We start from the raw sequence: 16,550 nt of genomic DNA on the forward strand, positions 1-16,550 counted from the left end.
CAGAAATGATCATTCAAGAGCATTGCCCATTGACTTTATGCAGCCTGTGCCGTAATCTTTTCTGTCACAATGTTTGATGCCGTTGTTGTGCACTGTCCTTTATTTCCAATGGCATCATGTTGAAGGACATTGAAACAAAAGGCTAAATGCAGTAGTGTGACATAGGTGTTAGCCTAGATGCTTAGCTGTGGCTGCAGTAAATTATAATATAATTCAATCAATGTTTAGCACAGCCTCTGGCCACACAACATTGTCTTGCTGTGTCATAAGACAATTTTCATATAGCCTGGATGCCAACTGCATATTCATGTTGAGTTCTATTTTCCATGCATATGCACTGAGGTTAAATATTATTTGATAAATTAATTATTAATTAATTGATATAGTTTCCCACTTCTTGTCATAGAAATTGCATTTCTATGACAAGAAATATGATTAGTCACCATAGCTATGCAGATGATACACAGCAATACAGTACAACTACACAAAGTGACTATGAACCCACTGAAGTGCTAAGCAAATGCCTAAAACAAATCAATGAATGGATGTGCCATAATTTTCCTCAGCTGAACAGGATACAAAACTGAAGTAATAATTTCTGGATCAACAGAGGAAAAAATTAAGTCAGTCAGCAAACAACTTCAGCTTGTACTGATAAGGCCCAAAGTCTGGGTGCACGATCCTTGACTTGGACACTCAGGGACACATAGAGACAATTACAAAGTCGGTCTTTCATCATCTGAAGAAAATTTTCAGTATTTTAGAGATAATGTTCCAACAAGATCTTGAGAAACTCCACCATGCATTTATCTTCAGTAAAATTGATTACTGCAACAGTGTCTTCACAGGTCTGCCTAAAAAGTAAATTAGGAAGCTGCACCTTATCCAGAACGCTCACGTCTCACTAACACTAGAAAAATGCAGTACATCATCTCATCAGAATCAAAATACATAAAAGATCTTTTGTCATTGTATCACCCTTCCAGGCCACTCAAGTCTACTGGTTCAACTCTACTCTGCATCCCCACAACATGACCAAACATGGAGAAGCAGCATTCAGTTTTATAATCTGGAACAAACTTCCAGAAAACTGCAAAAATGCTGAAACACCAAGTTTGTTTAAAATCCCACTTGTCAAGAGTTGTCTTTTATTAATAATAACTGGAACATTGATGTATATGATGATAGTTATTTTTGATCATTTTGATAATAGCATTTGACAAAATGTAAATTCTATTGCTTGTCTGATAACTGGTGCCTGTATTATGCATTTATCATGTAAAGTGCAGTGAACTGATTTGTTGCTAAAATGTGCTCTACAAATAAACTTGACTTGATTTAAAGAAAAAGCAAGCGGGTCTCCCAGATTAAAAAAAATGAAAAGAAAAGAAATAGTCGTTAAAATTTGAGCAATGATGGCTGGATTGGCGCAGCTCATGATTTATTGACTCAGTACATGATATATTCATAATGGAAAAACTGTCCTATTCACTCAAGGTGCAAATAGATACATTTTATTCAATTTGGAGTAAATGGACTGAATATGTAAAACCTGTCACATCCAAGTTCATATAATTGCATCTGTGATGAGGACTGATCGTCTTTGTTTTTAGTCATTGCTTGGGTTTATGTTGGCCCATTCTTTCTCAACACCCTGGGATGTAGATTTCACAGACCCACTCATGGTCCCCTCCCCACTCATCCTTAGATTTACTTCTTTTAAAAAATGGGGAAAAACAAACAATGGAACAAAGACTTGTGTTTTTCTTTTTCTGTGTATTTTTCCAAATAAAGAAACAATAAAAAAAAAAGGAAATAATAGTGGATCAGATAACTTGGTTGGGACGGAAATACAAAATAAATGAATGAGACATGTTTCTGTCTGAAAATGTCCTGATGCACAATGCAGATGCAGTCTTTGGGTCTAATCTCCACGATCTGTCATGCTGCTGACATTTTTTATTTTTATGTCTAAAATGCATATCAGTTTATTGACATCAGAAACTGACAAACAACGAGTTGCACAGCCTGGGTAATTTGAAATTCAATGGTTGGAAAATTAAAGGCAAGCATGTGGTGTGAAAATTGTCTTGGCTGTGGCAAACAGACCCAGTCTTTAGGTTCAGGATGGCGTCCTCCACTCCTCTCTGGTTGTATTTGCCCATGTACTGGTGCATGTCTGGATAGTTGGAGCGAATGTTTTTTTCTGTGCTCCCATTGGGCACCGTGCCAAACTTGAGAGGTGGGTACTGCTCCTCTGGATGCTGAAACTATGGGAGGAAAAGAGGGTGAGGGAAGAAAAAGAAGGGGCATGAGACACACCAGGCTGTGCACCAATCTGTCTGACCTATTTCTGTCCACTCTCCAGACTTACTTACAACACCACTTACCCTCTTAAAATGAAAAGAGAGAAGTCTGTGGACTTACAGTAACATTTAAGACCGTCTTTAGGGTGTCCAGGAAAAGTGGTAATTGAGTTATGTTACATGAGGTTCTATTCATTTCTTAATTCCCATGCTTTAATCAATTTAACATTGAAATGCATAGGATTTGGCTCACTTGAGGACATTAATTCTCCTTCTGCTTTTTTAAACCTAATCAGTATTCAAGTGTTGAGGTACCTTCTTGTCCGAGAGGCCTGAAACTGTGTCGATGTACTCTTCCTGGATCATGAAGGCAGCCAGGTTAGCAGTGTAAGAGGCCAGAAAGATGACAGCAAAGAAGGCCCAGATCAGCACCATGATCTTGCTCGTGGTTCCTCTCGGGTTCTCCACCGGCACAGAATTGTTGAAGACAATGGCCCATAAAAGCCAGACAGATTTTCCGATGGTGAAAGTGGACCCTCCTGCCTCTGATCAGAACAGCAATGGAGAAAAAATATGATTAGAAAGATCAGAAGTAGGAATGTTTGAGAAACTCAAAGCAACTTTAAATACAAGACATAATATCTTTACTAGTAGATGCACAGCCCTCCACATTTACCGACTACTGGAAAAGATAAAAAAAAAAAGGTCAAGTAAATTTGTGTTTTAATCCAATAACTTCATCCCATGCTGAAAAATAAGGAGAGTGGCATGCCAATGAACTCTGAAGATATTTTTACTCCCTTATTAACCTTGTCTGTTATGGCAACAATATGAAGAAAAAATAAAGGTAAGGGCAAAACCTTTAGACAGCTAGGAAGAGACTATTGCTTATTCAATTTCCAAATTTTTTCATTACAGTGTAGGAATCATTTTAATCACAATTCTGTAAAACAGCTAAAGACAATAAAAAAGCAAACAAACATAAAAAACTGTTTGTTATCGCATTAACTATATATTATTAGTAGAGGTTGCTTTTCATTCTGGTGCAACAGTTTCTCAGGAAAGATAAATTGTTCCACCAAATCTTTGAAAAGATTTATTAAACAAAATACCCAACTCTAACTTAAGTTACTGTGGTAAAAAGACAAGAAGGGAAGTGAGTGATCGAGGGACGGTGGGGGTGGGGGGGAAACATGGTGGAGGATGACAGAGAGGTAAAATTATGCAGAGCACTGCAATCATGGAGTAAAGGAGGCAAATCTACGGGGGTATTCAACCAAGGCATCTGGCACACCGACTATCACAGGATGCAAACTATACTGCTGAATTATAAATGGCTGCTTTAATATTGAGCATACTTGGATGCAGTTCAATATACTGTATGTATAATGTGAAAAACTCAACATGAAGGATTGGGGCAATGAACTCGATATGACTATCAATAAATTATGAAAGTGACTTTTGGACTCGATGAAAAAAACAAACACTTTTCCTTGAAAGTAATCAAAGTTTATCTATCTATCTATCTATCTATCTATCTATCTATCTATCTATCTATCTATCTATCTATCTATCTATCTATCTATCTATCTATCTATCTATCTATCTATCCTCATGCATTTTGTTGAATCCATTCATCAAACAGAGATCTACAGACAGGTAAGACTTATCACTCACTCTTTCCTGAATGCAGACTGCGGTTGTAGCCCACAGGGCTGAAGAATTCAAAAATAAAGACGGTCACAGCTACAACAGTGAGGCACATGACGAACATCATCACCCACACTGCTGGACTATAAGGCTCTGTGAGGAGAAACAAAAAAGAAACAAGTTCATTCATTCAATAGAGGAAGCATGGAAGTGTAATAAAACCTGCACATACAGTAATCTCCCTTAGCAAAAGCACTGGAGAAAACATGGCAGTCAGTAGATAAACACCGTTTCCTGTTTTGAAGATCTGCTCAATTCAGTCAGTAAGTCAGTAACACTCAATAAGACAGAAACACTGATCTCCCACTGGGGCCTCGAGTGTGCTGACGGAGTGAAAGAAGACATTAAGAAGACATGAGGAGCTATAAAAAAAAGAAAATAATCTAGATGTGGAGGCCAGCAACCAAAGATCAAGGCATTTCATGCAAACTCAACACTTTACAATTAGATTAGATTCTACTCATCAGCTAATGCCGTAAGCTAAAGCTCTCACCTAAAAAAGCTGATGGTGAAACAGTGCCATTGCTACGGGAGACCATGACACTGATCCCTGTCTCCACGAATGGTACAGAAAAATCCACGACCTCGGACCTCTCCTCATTGATAGTCAGCGAGCCAATGGCCATGTCCGCCCGCTTGTACACCACCTGAAAGGGACAACAGCAGCAATGAGAAAGAAATCTAATTATGGCAAACTCATGTAACTGCTCCCAGCAGACAAAGCCAATCTTTCACAGCCCACCACCTTTTTTTCCCCAAGTAAGACCCTGCATCTTGACCCTTTGTACAGCCAAGCATGAGGGGAGTGAGTGTTTCAGCGCAGTACAATTATTGAACATGCGTTTCCTGTGCATCTCTTTAGCATACAGAATGAGCGGGGGCCCGTCTCCTCTCTGCCACCATCAAGGAAAACCTGAAAACCGCTGTGTCTGCTGATTGTACAAGCGAAATGTTAATCTACTTTAGACATGGCACATCCACTCTTCAGAGCAAATCAGCAGAAAACTGAGGCAAAGCGGAATGCAAAGCCCCCTCCGCTCAACTTTGGCAAGTCTCTGGATTACCTGATCAAAGAATGGCAGGCTTTGGAGGAGCTGATCAAAATGACAGAAATTAGCTTGAGAAAACAAAGTATGTGTGGCTTTTCTTCTTCTTTTTTTTTTTTTTACTTGCAAAAATAGATCTGACTGCCAGCTCTGACCCGTGGTCAAGTTATAAACAAAAAGAGGGGGAAAGGACTGTGGAACTGTTTTAGAAACGCATGACTAATGGCGTATGGCAAGTTCCTTCTGGGAGACAGAAACAGCAGGAAGCTTCAATGAAGTCACAGCCGCTGTATTGATTTCAGTAGATGAGCCAGTACTATATATATGTGTGCATGCCTGTTTCACTGCGACTCTTCCCTCCATTTCTCCACCAGCATGTCTGTGTCTTGTTTTGTTGGAAGTTCATGACCTATATGACCAAGAAAATATCAATGACTAACCACAAATAGCTGGGGGCATATGTCATATCGTATTTGTGTATTAAAATGTGCAGAATTTCTCCCTGGAGACATACATGCTGTTTAAACAGCGCAGTAAAAACCTATTTAACCGCCGAGAGATTTGTCTGTCAAACCAATTCAACTCTACAAAAGTAACAAAAATAATAATATAAAAAGTAGTTTTCAACTTATGATTTTTGATTAAAGGAAAAATGCCATCCTAACCAACTTGGTCCAGTGTAAAAAAAAAATAATCTCTTCTGCTAAGCTAAAAATTACTTGTGATTGACCACATTTATTGTAACGTTTAATTCAATTTTATTAACCACACCTAAGCCTGGTTACTGTCTAACCTGTAGAATTAAGGATTCATCCAGGAACTTTATGTCATTTGACAATCTTTGTAGTTTTTAGTGACAAATTGTACAAATGTGCACATTTTCTCACAATGTCAGACAATCTTTCCTCAAAAAGTAATCATGTCTCCTCCTGCAGACGCAAAAATTAGATAGTGAAAGTGGACTAGTTGAAGAAAAATATCAAAATTGCTGTCCAAACGCATTTCTGTACGCATTTCCGCATATATCACAGCAACAATCTGACCAATCACACAACTCTTCCCACAGAGTTCTGTTGAAATAGTTCAACCGGTGTCATGTTTTTCAGAATATGACACCAGATGCCTCTCAGCGAACAAAATCACGCAATTTTTGTCACACGACTACATGAATGCTAGTCAATTTCAGCACTTTGGATGAAGTATGATGGGGTTTTTAAAGAAAAACTTAAACAGAACCTGTCTGACAACATGATGCAGGCTAAGGATCCCCAAAATACAACACATAATGCCTCAATTGTAAGAAATTCAAGAACAGATAAGAAATAAATTCACTGATATCTTGGTTTGTAAAGGAATTTTTTGATGGGGTAGAGTTCCTGATCTGACAACAAGAAAAATACTTTGAAAAAGCATCAATGAAGGAGTTCCAAGGCCAAACCAACTGCTAACCACAAAGAATATGAAGGCTCATTTTGCATTTACTAAAAAAAGAACTCAATGATCTTCAACATTTTTGGCAAATATTCTGCAGGCTGACGAGAGAATAAAGACTGTGCAAAAAAGACAACTATTTATTCACATTGGGCCAATTGGTTTAGTTAGCACTTTTCCCCTTAGTAAATCAGCCATCATATAAAAATATTTATCTGATATTTACACCTTAATTAACCTAGATTGTTCAGAAAGAATCAGATTTGCTGGAACAAATCCACAAATTACCTAATTCTAAGATATTCCATGTTTTACTGAGCATTTGATTAAATTTATCCAAGTCCAAATTCTGTCCTTGCTTTCTACATAAGTCAGCAGTGATTGCACCTGCATGCTATTAACATACTGGACAAAGAATAGGTTGAGTATTATAAGCAAACTGATCCAGCAGATATTTTTCTGGCTGTTCTTAATCTGTTGTTTGATTGTGAAAATGTGTTTCAAAATAAATCCCTCCAAGGCTGAAGTAATTTTTATCATCTGAGCTCTTTCTTGATTTTAAAAGGCAGCAAATAAAAAAAAAAACAACCACCAATCGACCAGCATCTTCTGAGAATTACCCAAAAAAAATGTATAGCTATGACAGCACTGGAGCTGTGTCTTGTGAAGTGTCCATCTAATTTCCACCCCTGTAGAAAAGGCAGACAGAAGAGCAGGCACACACAGTCAAAGACCTGCCTCTCCAATCATGCCGTTCCAAACGCCATCAATTTTCTTCCCATGCTTCCCATTGGTCACCAAGTAGAGGTCGTAGGTGAAGCCGACAATCTTTGCAAGTCGCTTGAGGATGTCAATGCAGAAACCCTTGCAGCACTGCTTCAGAGGAACCACACCCTCATGGATCGCACTGGGAAAGAAAAGGCAGAGAAACAGAAACAGAAAATATAACTAAAAAGAAATGGGTAAGAGAAAATAAATATCATGGTAAGGACATTTGTGACAGGTTTGATGGCTTAGTGTAGCATGCCATTCCACCTGGTGCTGATGAACCATAAAGCTCCTCTGTAGTCATATCTGATTCCACACTGAGTCATTTTGCTGATCCTCTCATGAGCAGTCTCTTATTGATTATGGTTAGGGAGTGAAAAGACTGCAGCTTTGATAAAAGTAACCCCAGTTCAACAGTATCACTGGATTATGCCAACTCCATTTACAATTTTCCTCGTTCAGTTGCATTTTAAATTTAGAGGGGTTTTAATATGAATATAAATTGCAGTGCTTTAGAACAGAAAAAGGGCAACTTAATTCAAACCTGGCATTGAGAGGACGTCTGCAGGGAACAGAGTCCCGGATGCAGGTTCCTGAAGAAGGGTCTGCAAGCTCTACAATGACAAATGGCCTTTCCTCCAGTGTTACAACCCGCAGGTGCTGGGCATCGTCAGGCGGCTTCAGGAAGGGCCCGTAGCGGGACCAAGCTGGGTATCGAAGTCTCAGCACGCCGTTCTCCCACCAGCCTACCTAGGGGAACAGAAGAGAGAAACTTCAGAGGAAGCTGAACTCTGTGCTTCCTTTGTTAATAGTGATAAATCAACACATCCTTTTTTTTTTTAACAGTGATAAACAGAAAGCATCAAAAACAATCAAACTGCGCTGACTCTGTTGACTTTCTGTCTGCATATTGAAGGCAGGTACTGACAAAGGAAAAGGTGTTGAGCGTTTCTCACTTGGAGCTGAGGTCATTAAAACAAAAGGATTTTTGATTTGAGAAAGATTGACAGAATTAGTTCATGCTACAATTTTTGGATTCACATGCTTTCCAGATTTAGAAATGTTTTGTCTAAGATTGTTTTCCTCATCAAGATTATTAGTGTGATAAACGTCTTACAGTAATCACACTTCACATTTGAACTAATAAATTGATCACTTTAAAATAATTGCAACATTTTTATACAAGATATTTTTAGATAATTCTAAATATTTATCTCCTTATTTATCAGGTAAACCATAAACATGTCTTCCTAAAATATAGATCTTGAGCAATCAAATGTTTGGCTTGAGGCATTTAATGAGGGCATAACTTGATCTTTTAAAAGCATGCTCACTTCATATGGTCATATTTCTCATTTTCTGTCAGCTATTCTTGTATGAATTACATATTTCACATATAGAACGAGGATTTTACTAAACTAAACTGTTCCAAAGAATTGATGTTGAATGTGGAAAACCCCCGATCACATCTGAGCAGTTGAAGTATTCCAGATACTCAACCAAAGACATTCAAATGTAGCGCAAATTTCTTAAGTAAACTAAAAGTAGACCTATAATTTTCTCTTGTTAGCAAGCTTTAATCCTGATTCAAACAGAAGTGTTTTTGGACAGCTATATAAAGCAATATTTTCTTACAGTGCTTACACTATGCTTAGCAGAAGGTAAGTGCGCTCTCCTACTCAACTGAGGATAGAAATAAGCAATAAAAAACTGTGCAAGTGCAAGTGCCACCCATTGACACAATGATGAAGGCCAAGCAAGGTAGTGAGCCAAATCACCCATCTCAAACACATTCACTATTTACTTTACTAAAATTCAGCAGAGCGTTTTGTTTTACTACATCTCGGAGATACCAGGTATTGATATTTATTAATTTTTTCTTCAGAACAATTTATGTTTATTAATGTAAAAAAAATATGTTGAAATGAATCATTCACCAAATCATTCAATGCTGGTAAAGATCAGCAGCTTTGTCCCCCTTCTGGGTAAGCAACACAACAGCTTTTGGATAATTTTTATGACATGGCAAACAATGATCCTCACTTTGTTCACAAACTCCTCACACTACTTGAGTGATCAATAACACATGGTTGATCATTAGCAGTATTCTTTGAATATATTCTGTTCTGTTTTTGAACTTATTTAGTTGAATTTAAGCCACTTGCATCATTTTATTGATTAATAACTAAAGCATTCGTGAGATGAAATAATCAGACTATTTTCCTCTCATGTAAGTAAGTTGCGGAAGCACAGAAAGAACCTGCCCTTTGCTCGTGTCAGCAGCTTATTATTTTTATCAGGGAGTTGTGGTAAAACAAAGGGGAACATTGTGATTAACTGGCTTTGGAAGTGTAACCATGTGAAGAATAAGGTCATCGATCCTTTTGCGCCTACGCCTGGTAACATTAGCTGTTCCTTTGGAGTGGAGGTCCTTGTGATCAGATGGTTTAAATCTCCTGCGGGATAAGAATCAATTGACTTGAATCATTTAGTGACTGTGTTTCTGAACGAGTAAATTAGGATGCTACAGAACTGTGAGGTGAATTGGGAATTTCTGAATGTATAGTTTAGTTTATATACCCAGTTATTCTGTTGTTTCGAAGTACTGAACTCTCTTTTGTATCACTTCCATTTGGATTTTGAGCTGAAACCATCAGACTACAGTTTGTTTTCATTCCTTGATAAGTGGTTTTACTTTTTAGAGTAACATTTTTCAATGTTTGGGCACATACATCGAATAATTAGTTAACACCAGCTCCTCAATAACATTTTTTAAATGCACACTTCTGTGTATAGAGCATTACTGATTACAGTATGTGATGGAACTAAATATCAGTCAGTATTATGAGTGTATGATAAACATAAGTAAAAATACCATGGTTTAACTGTAAAAAATGTGAAACTGAAGACATAACTGCTTTCATTTAAAACAGAAACGCCTCAATTATTCTTCTGCTTCCATAAAATGTGATGATTATTACATTGCTATTATTATAGACTTGGGCAAAAACAGAAATCAAAAAACTACTAATTTACTATTAGTAGCTAATATAGATGGTTGTGCTGAATATTACTGCCTCACTCCTAATTGAGTGACTAAAATAGGATGTCATGATCTGCAGGATTTTGAGTTTGGTTGAGTCACATTGGTCTCTGTTTATGGTGTTTAGTAATTCAGTGAATTTGGTTGTTTTAAATGTCTGACTACTTTAGCATTTACTCATATTGTGACAATTTTGTGAACAGTGTTCCCTGTTTTTATCTGTATTTTTCCGCAGTGCCTCAGCTCCCTGCCTTCCCTCAGCTGGTTATTGCCTCTCCCGTGTGGCATGCCGGTAACAACCTTTCCAGTACATCTTCTTTTCAGCTCAGTCAGTCCTCTGTCAGATCCTCTGTTGTTGTCAGCCTGTCATCCAGCCTCATGTTAGCTTGTCTAGTTTCCTGCATGCTCTTTTCTATCAGTATTCATTTGCTCCTTCAGCTTTGCAAGTTTTTGTGAATTACCTTCACTAAATGAGCTTTCACTATGATTCTGCCCAGTGCATGGGTTTGGATACACATGATAAGCTCAGGGGAGTTCTTTTGATATGGGCAATGTAATGGGAAGCTTCATTATTTAGAACAGATACATTTGACATGTTGGTTTGTTTGAATGTTTCATTGAATAAATTGAAATCAAACTGAAGCTTTTCATTGTTATTGTTTGTGTTTGTGCTGTGGCACCTTCTTCCCAGCTGGTGCTGATCAAGACCTGTCCTGTAAACAAAAACATTGAATAGAATGGATAGTTATGTTAAAAAGTAATACTTAAGCAAATCTTCAAATTTAGTTGTCACAGTTTGATGTTTTATGTGTATGGTAATATTCGGGGTGCAAAATACTTATCTTTGTCACTTCTTTCCGAAGTGTGTTAAGATTTAAATACGCCACTGGGCCCACAGACCTTTTACAGGTTCTGAAAGAATCCATTTTATAATCAGAGGAGTTTGTACTTCATATTTAATCTTGCAGATTTAACTGTAGAAATTAAAATGTGACTTTTATATGCTTTGTCGATGTTGTAAAATATTTATAAATTAGAATACTTCTTGTTATTTTTAAATGTCTATTGTTGCTGTTACCCCTGTTTTGGTAGGTCTGCCAAGGTGAGTGAGCAGTAGATTATAAGCGGCTACCAGTCCAGATGTTTGGGAGAGCCTCGTGAACCTTCATTTGAGCTGCTGCTGAAACCACATGAGACTTGCTGAATTTATCTTGAAGTTATTTCTTTTAGGTTTTGTCACCTGTTCAATGTTGGGGAATAAACACCTGATTGTTCTCTGGCACAGGTCTCCTGCTTATTCCAACTTTTAACAGCCAACTTAGCTGCCCAGGACAGCATGGCCAGGAGATGTCATTGGAAACAACAACGACTAACTACTATTCTGTTGTTTGTTTTTGTTTGACTGAAAGTCCAGTCAATGAGAAGCAGCGCCCTGGTGTTGGATTATTAATGATTGAAGATGGAGTCTGTGCTGCAGCTTCCAAGTTAATACTAATTTCACCGTTTTTAGAGAATCTGACCCATATTGAATCATCTGTGGTTTAAATTCATAAAATCTTACAGGTAGAATTTGTTCATCTAAATTTGTTCACACATGCCAATATATTTTATTTCTTATTTTTTCCTGATATGCTCTGTAATAATAATAATAAATATTCAGAATGGCATTCAGCAGACCACCCTGTTGCCTGTTTCATAGATATTCAATATGTAGTTTGTCAACTGTAATTTTATTGGTCGACTGACTGGGTGGATGGATGAATGGGTGAGTGCAGATCCACCATATTTTGAAACAGAAAGATTTGTCATTTCCTGTTAGCAAGGAAGACATGTAGCAGCCAGGTTTTAGCCATCTGAGCAGCAGTACACAGCAACAAGAGAGGTAGGTCTGCATTACTGAGGTATCTTCTTGAAGAGGCAGTATTAGGTACGTATATCCCAGGCATATAAAACTATATTTTACAGCACAATAGCATAACTATGTTACCTTCAGTTGTTATAAAAACAACGTTGTTACCAGCGTTGCACTGAGAAGTAACTTAAATAATCAGCTCACCGGGTGTTTGCTAATTACTGCTGGCTAGTCTGAAGGAGCTTAATGCAAGGAAAGGTTCTCTCAAACATGCGTGTAATAACTGCAGCAGCACTACAGATATGTTTTGATGAGAGAATAACATTATAACATAATGTAAAGCTGAAAAAAGTCAATGGCACCTAATAATGCACCCTTAAACCACCTGGACAAGATATGACTGAAAATTTGAACAGTTTTGAGATCATAAATCTTTAAGACCTTGCTAAATCTTGTTATAATAAAAGTCCTGTGCCTCTTTATAACTTCATCAAAAGTCTTATTGGTGCATATGTATGTCAAGAAGACATGACATACTTTAACATTTTAACTAGATTCTGTCACTTATCCTCCCAATTATTGGGACAATAATTTTTCTCCTATTGGGATTCAATAGGAGAAAAAGGCTTAAAAAAAGAAAAGCAAAGAGAACCATTGAGAGCCTTGTACTTCATTGCATTGTGGGAATGTCGGCAAGATATTTATTAGATTTCTCCTGTTCTGTTGCGCATGAATAAAATTGAATAATGTTATCAAACTTTCTAGTATGCAAAGAGAGAAACGTAAACAAGGAAAAGCTGAAAGACAAGCATCACCATAGACTACAGACACTACCAAGCACAGTAAACATCTCTGTTAGAAGCAATAAAGCTGAAAGAACACAGCCTTCATAAAGCCAGAACATCATGCAGAGAATATAGTTATATTTTATTGTGCTGCGCAGGTATTATTCAGCATATTGTGAGTCTATCATGTTTTTTTTTTTTTCCTCAAACACTTGGAAGTAAATAATAACTATATTAGATGGGAGTAATTATTAGACACATATTTGCTGGAAAGAAAAAGTAAACAGACAAAAACCACAATAATCACACGAATTTAGATATTAAGGAGAGTAGCTCCAGAAGTAGTTTGCTTTATACAGAGAGTTAAAGTGGCTGTGCAAGGTTTAAATACACATGTCTTTTATCCTCAAAGATCACCAAACAGCCTACAGCCTACGTTTAATTGAATTTAACCTGGTTCAATAATTAAATAGGGTCCAGTTTAAAGGGACGGAGGTACTAACAGATATCGTAAAAGTAAAAGTAAACCTTTGTTTCCACATGATTATAAAAAAGATATATTTTAAGTCGCTATTCTTTCAATTATTGACCTGAAAATGAGAGTGTTTAATTTGATCAACAGTGAGCATTTGTAATATCCAGCTTGAACCTGTTGTATCTCCGGGATAGTAAACGTTCGAAAGCAAGGCGTACTTCCCAAAAAATCTGGGTTTTACACTTTTCTGAATGATCAGTCACAATAAAGTGCAAACATGATGAAAAGTGCTCACAAAAGCTAGATAGGTATTTACAAGCATAAACCCTATGGTACACAAACACACGCACACACACGCCTACTGTATGTATTTAAAAGAAAGCTAAAAATAAAAATGTGATTGCTCAGGCAGGCCAGAAGAGTAAAGTTTGGCAGCTTTTGTGCAGTCTGCCTGTCAGTGTAATGTAAGCGTTGGCAGAGAGGAGGAGGGGGTGGCAACAATGACAGCGTCTCGACTGCACTTCGACCGCAGCTCGGCAACAGACATTCAATCAAAACACTGTGAGGGAACACAGACAGGAAACAGACAAAGCTTACTGACGGGAACGCTGCACTCTATAAGACAAATACCCCGAAAGGAGCAGACACATATGTCACAAAAAGAAAAAGAAGAAAATAGCACTGCAAAGTCTAAAAACTACGTGAATATGGTGCGGCAGAGAAAGTATTTTGCCTCGGAGCAAAAGTTTGAGGACTGGGAGCCACTTTAAACTGAAGTTTTACTCCTCAGCAGCTGAAGGTAGCTTTATCAAATGTTTATTAAATTTTGTTAATATCCCGAAACCACTCGCTGTCTGTGCTGCGTCCACAGCCGAAAGACACCCCCCGTTCAATGCTGGACAACCTTCAGCACTCGTCTGCAGTGTTTCGGAGAGCTAAGCTGGGGGCTCCCAGGCTCTAAGTAATGGTGCAGTTATTGTAAAAAGAACATTAAATATTCAACAGAATGGATGTGCATAATAGGCAGATAGAGGCATTGGGTTTATGCAAGAAGAGGTGTGAGCATATTTTGTGTGAGCATACAGTAAGCTCTCTCCTTCATGTGCACACTTGTGGATGTTTATGTGGACAATCTGAGTATGTGTGTGTTGGTCTGCGTGTGTGGGTGGGTTTTGCACACTGGGTTTGCACCGATTTGAAGGACCAGTGCAGGAGTCTCTAATTGAAAGGGATTTGAGGGATATGGTAGAAGTCAACGTGTTACGGCATGCTGAGACTGGACGCTGGTGGGCTGTTAAAACCAGCAGGAAGCTGAGAACCATCGATGTGTGTTTGCGTGCTCACATGTCCCTATTTGTGCCATTGCAGGAGAGTATGATCTGAGTAGGTTGCGCGTCTTTGTGCATGTGCAGGGTGGCGTTAAGGACCGGGTGTAGAGCTGAGAAAATGAGCAGCGCTCACACTCCTCTGACACTGACTGGGGGTGAAATCCCTCTGTATAACAAGGGAAACCATCTCCAGCAGGTAACAAGACTTCCTGGCATGAAGGAAAGAAAAGCAGTTGTGCAGAATATTCATGACAGACTAATGCTGGTGATGTTTGAGGAGCCTGCATAAAGTGTTGCATGTATGTCTACTACTGTAGAAGAAAGCATTAACATCCCAAAATCTTAACCTTCTTCATCTTTCATGTGTGTTTCCTTCCCAAGCAAAGATCTGCAGTCTGAATGCAGGATAATCAGCCACTATTGACCAAATATAACAGAGGGTTACTAAGTCTAATGACTAATAAAAGAATCTGACAACAGGAAGGCTGTTAAATTAAAAAAAAGGTGAATACACTCTGTCAGACCAACAAATAAATCTGTCAACTTTTTATTTCCTGTTAAGCCTATGGGTAGCTTTTTAAAATATGTAGACATCACACTTTGCATTAGTGTTCACTCTTTATTAATATTTTTTTAAATAATGTTTGTCTATTGTATGACCTTGTTTTTAGTCAGAGTTGAATGTTCAGTTGCTTTTGTACGTGAATTATTATCTTGAGAATAGATTAATACTTTTTAGTAAACATCCAATGTAAAAGCTGACAAAATCCAGAAAATGTGCTTTCTACAGCAATGCAGTCCAAAATTAAGCTACTGCTAATACACCAATTAATCTGAGAGTTTAAATTCAAGTGATTATTTGTTGTTCTAACCCTCCTTATGTTGCTGTCCGTCTCTGAATCTTCTTAGCCAGCAAAAGCAGTACAAGGAAAAGCTATCACAAGCAGAAGGGGGATTACAACTTTTACATTTTCCTGTGGCCATGCCGTTTTTCTCATTTCTTATTTTCTTATTTGTCAAATCATAAAAAAATAAAAATAAAAAAAACATTTCCGAATATTGCAAATGAGAGCTTGAAACCAAAAATCTACAAACTGCAGTCGAGAGGGTTCGCGAAGTAGCATGGGAAACGAACATGATGGAATAACTCCCTCAGAGCCGAGAGTTTAGGTTTCTTTTTTTCGTTCCTGATTTATCACATGCCTCAAAACTAAGAACACTCGCCTTTTCTGATCTATAAAAGCATCAACCAACATCAGTTACAGAAACCCTGTCTCTGTCTTGCCATTATGCAGGGCAGTAAAAAAGGTTTTTGACAACATAACCCAAATAAATACAAAAAGCTGTTTTAAAATACTGATGGAACAACTATCCAGACCAGCATAATTTAAATGAAAACAGAAGTACAGTATACCCCTAAACCCAATAACTGGTTGTACCGCTTTTGATAACCTGAACTAACATCAAGCACTTGCAATAACTGGCAATGTGTTTCTTATAAAATTACAATTTAATCAAACCACATTAGGTAGTTTTTGAATGGCCTACTTATGGTTAGTCTGCAGCATCTTAATTGGATTCAAGTCTGAACTTTCAATAACCTTTATTTTAGTTTTTTCTCTCTTTTTTGAGCCATTCAGAAGTGAACTTAATGGTGTCCTTTAGATCATTGTCCTGCAGCATAATTAAAGTATGCTTGAGTTTAAGGTCATGAACTGGCATTCTCCTTCAGGATTATCTGGCTGAGAGTAGAGTTTATGGGTCCATCAAATAGCCGCTTGCCTCAGTATTGCAGCATCAAAGCAG

General features: G+C 37.7%; 1 protein-coding gene across 2 annotated transcripts in view; it reads right to left on the reverse strand.

The window, feature by feature from the left end:
* The window catches only part of grin2db (glutamate receptor, ionotropic, N-methyl D-aspartate 2D, b), an 86,617-nt gene that overhangs the window by 21,964 nt on the left and 48,103 nt on the right, over positions 1-16,550 (reverse strand). For both annotated transcript variants that reach the window (XM_028012728.1, XM_028012727.1), the window contains exons 7-12: positions 7,806-8,011; positions 7,232-7,400; positions 4,510-4,663; positions 3,984-4,109; positions 2,622-2,851; positions 2,110-2,270 (exon numbers count right to left, since the gene is read on the reverse strand). In XM_028012728.1, coding sequence (XP_027868529.1) covers positions 2,110-2,270; positions 2,622-2,851; positions 3,984-4,109; positions 4,510-4,663; positions 7,232-7,400; positions 7,806-8,011 — 1,046 coding nt within the window. The remainder of the gene's footprint in view (positions 1-2,109; positions 2,271-2,621; positions 2,852-3,983; positions 4,110-4,509; positions 4,664-7,231; positions 7,401-7,805; positions 8,012-16,550) is intronic.

The sequence above is a fragment of the Xiphophorus couchianus genome, chromosome 3 (assembly GCF_001444195.1).
Source record: "Xiphophorus couchianus chromosome 3, X_couchianus-1.0, whole genome shotgun sequence".
In the NCBI taxonomy this organism is placed as follows: Eukaryota; Metazoa; Chordata; class Actinopteri; order Cyprinodontiformes; family Poeciliidae; genus Xiphophorus; species Xiphophorus couchianus.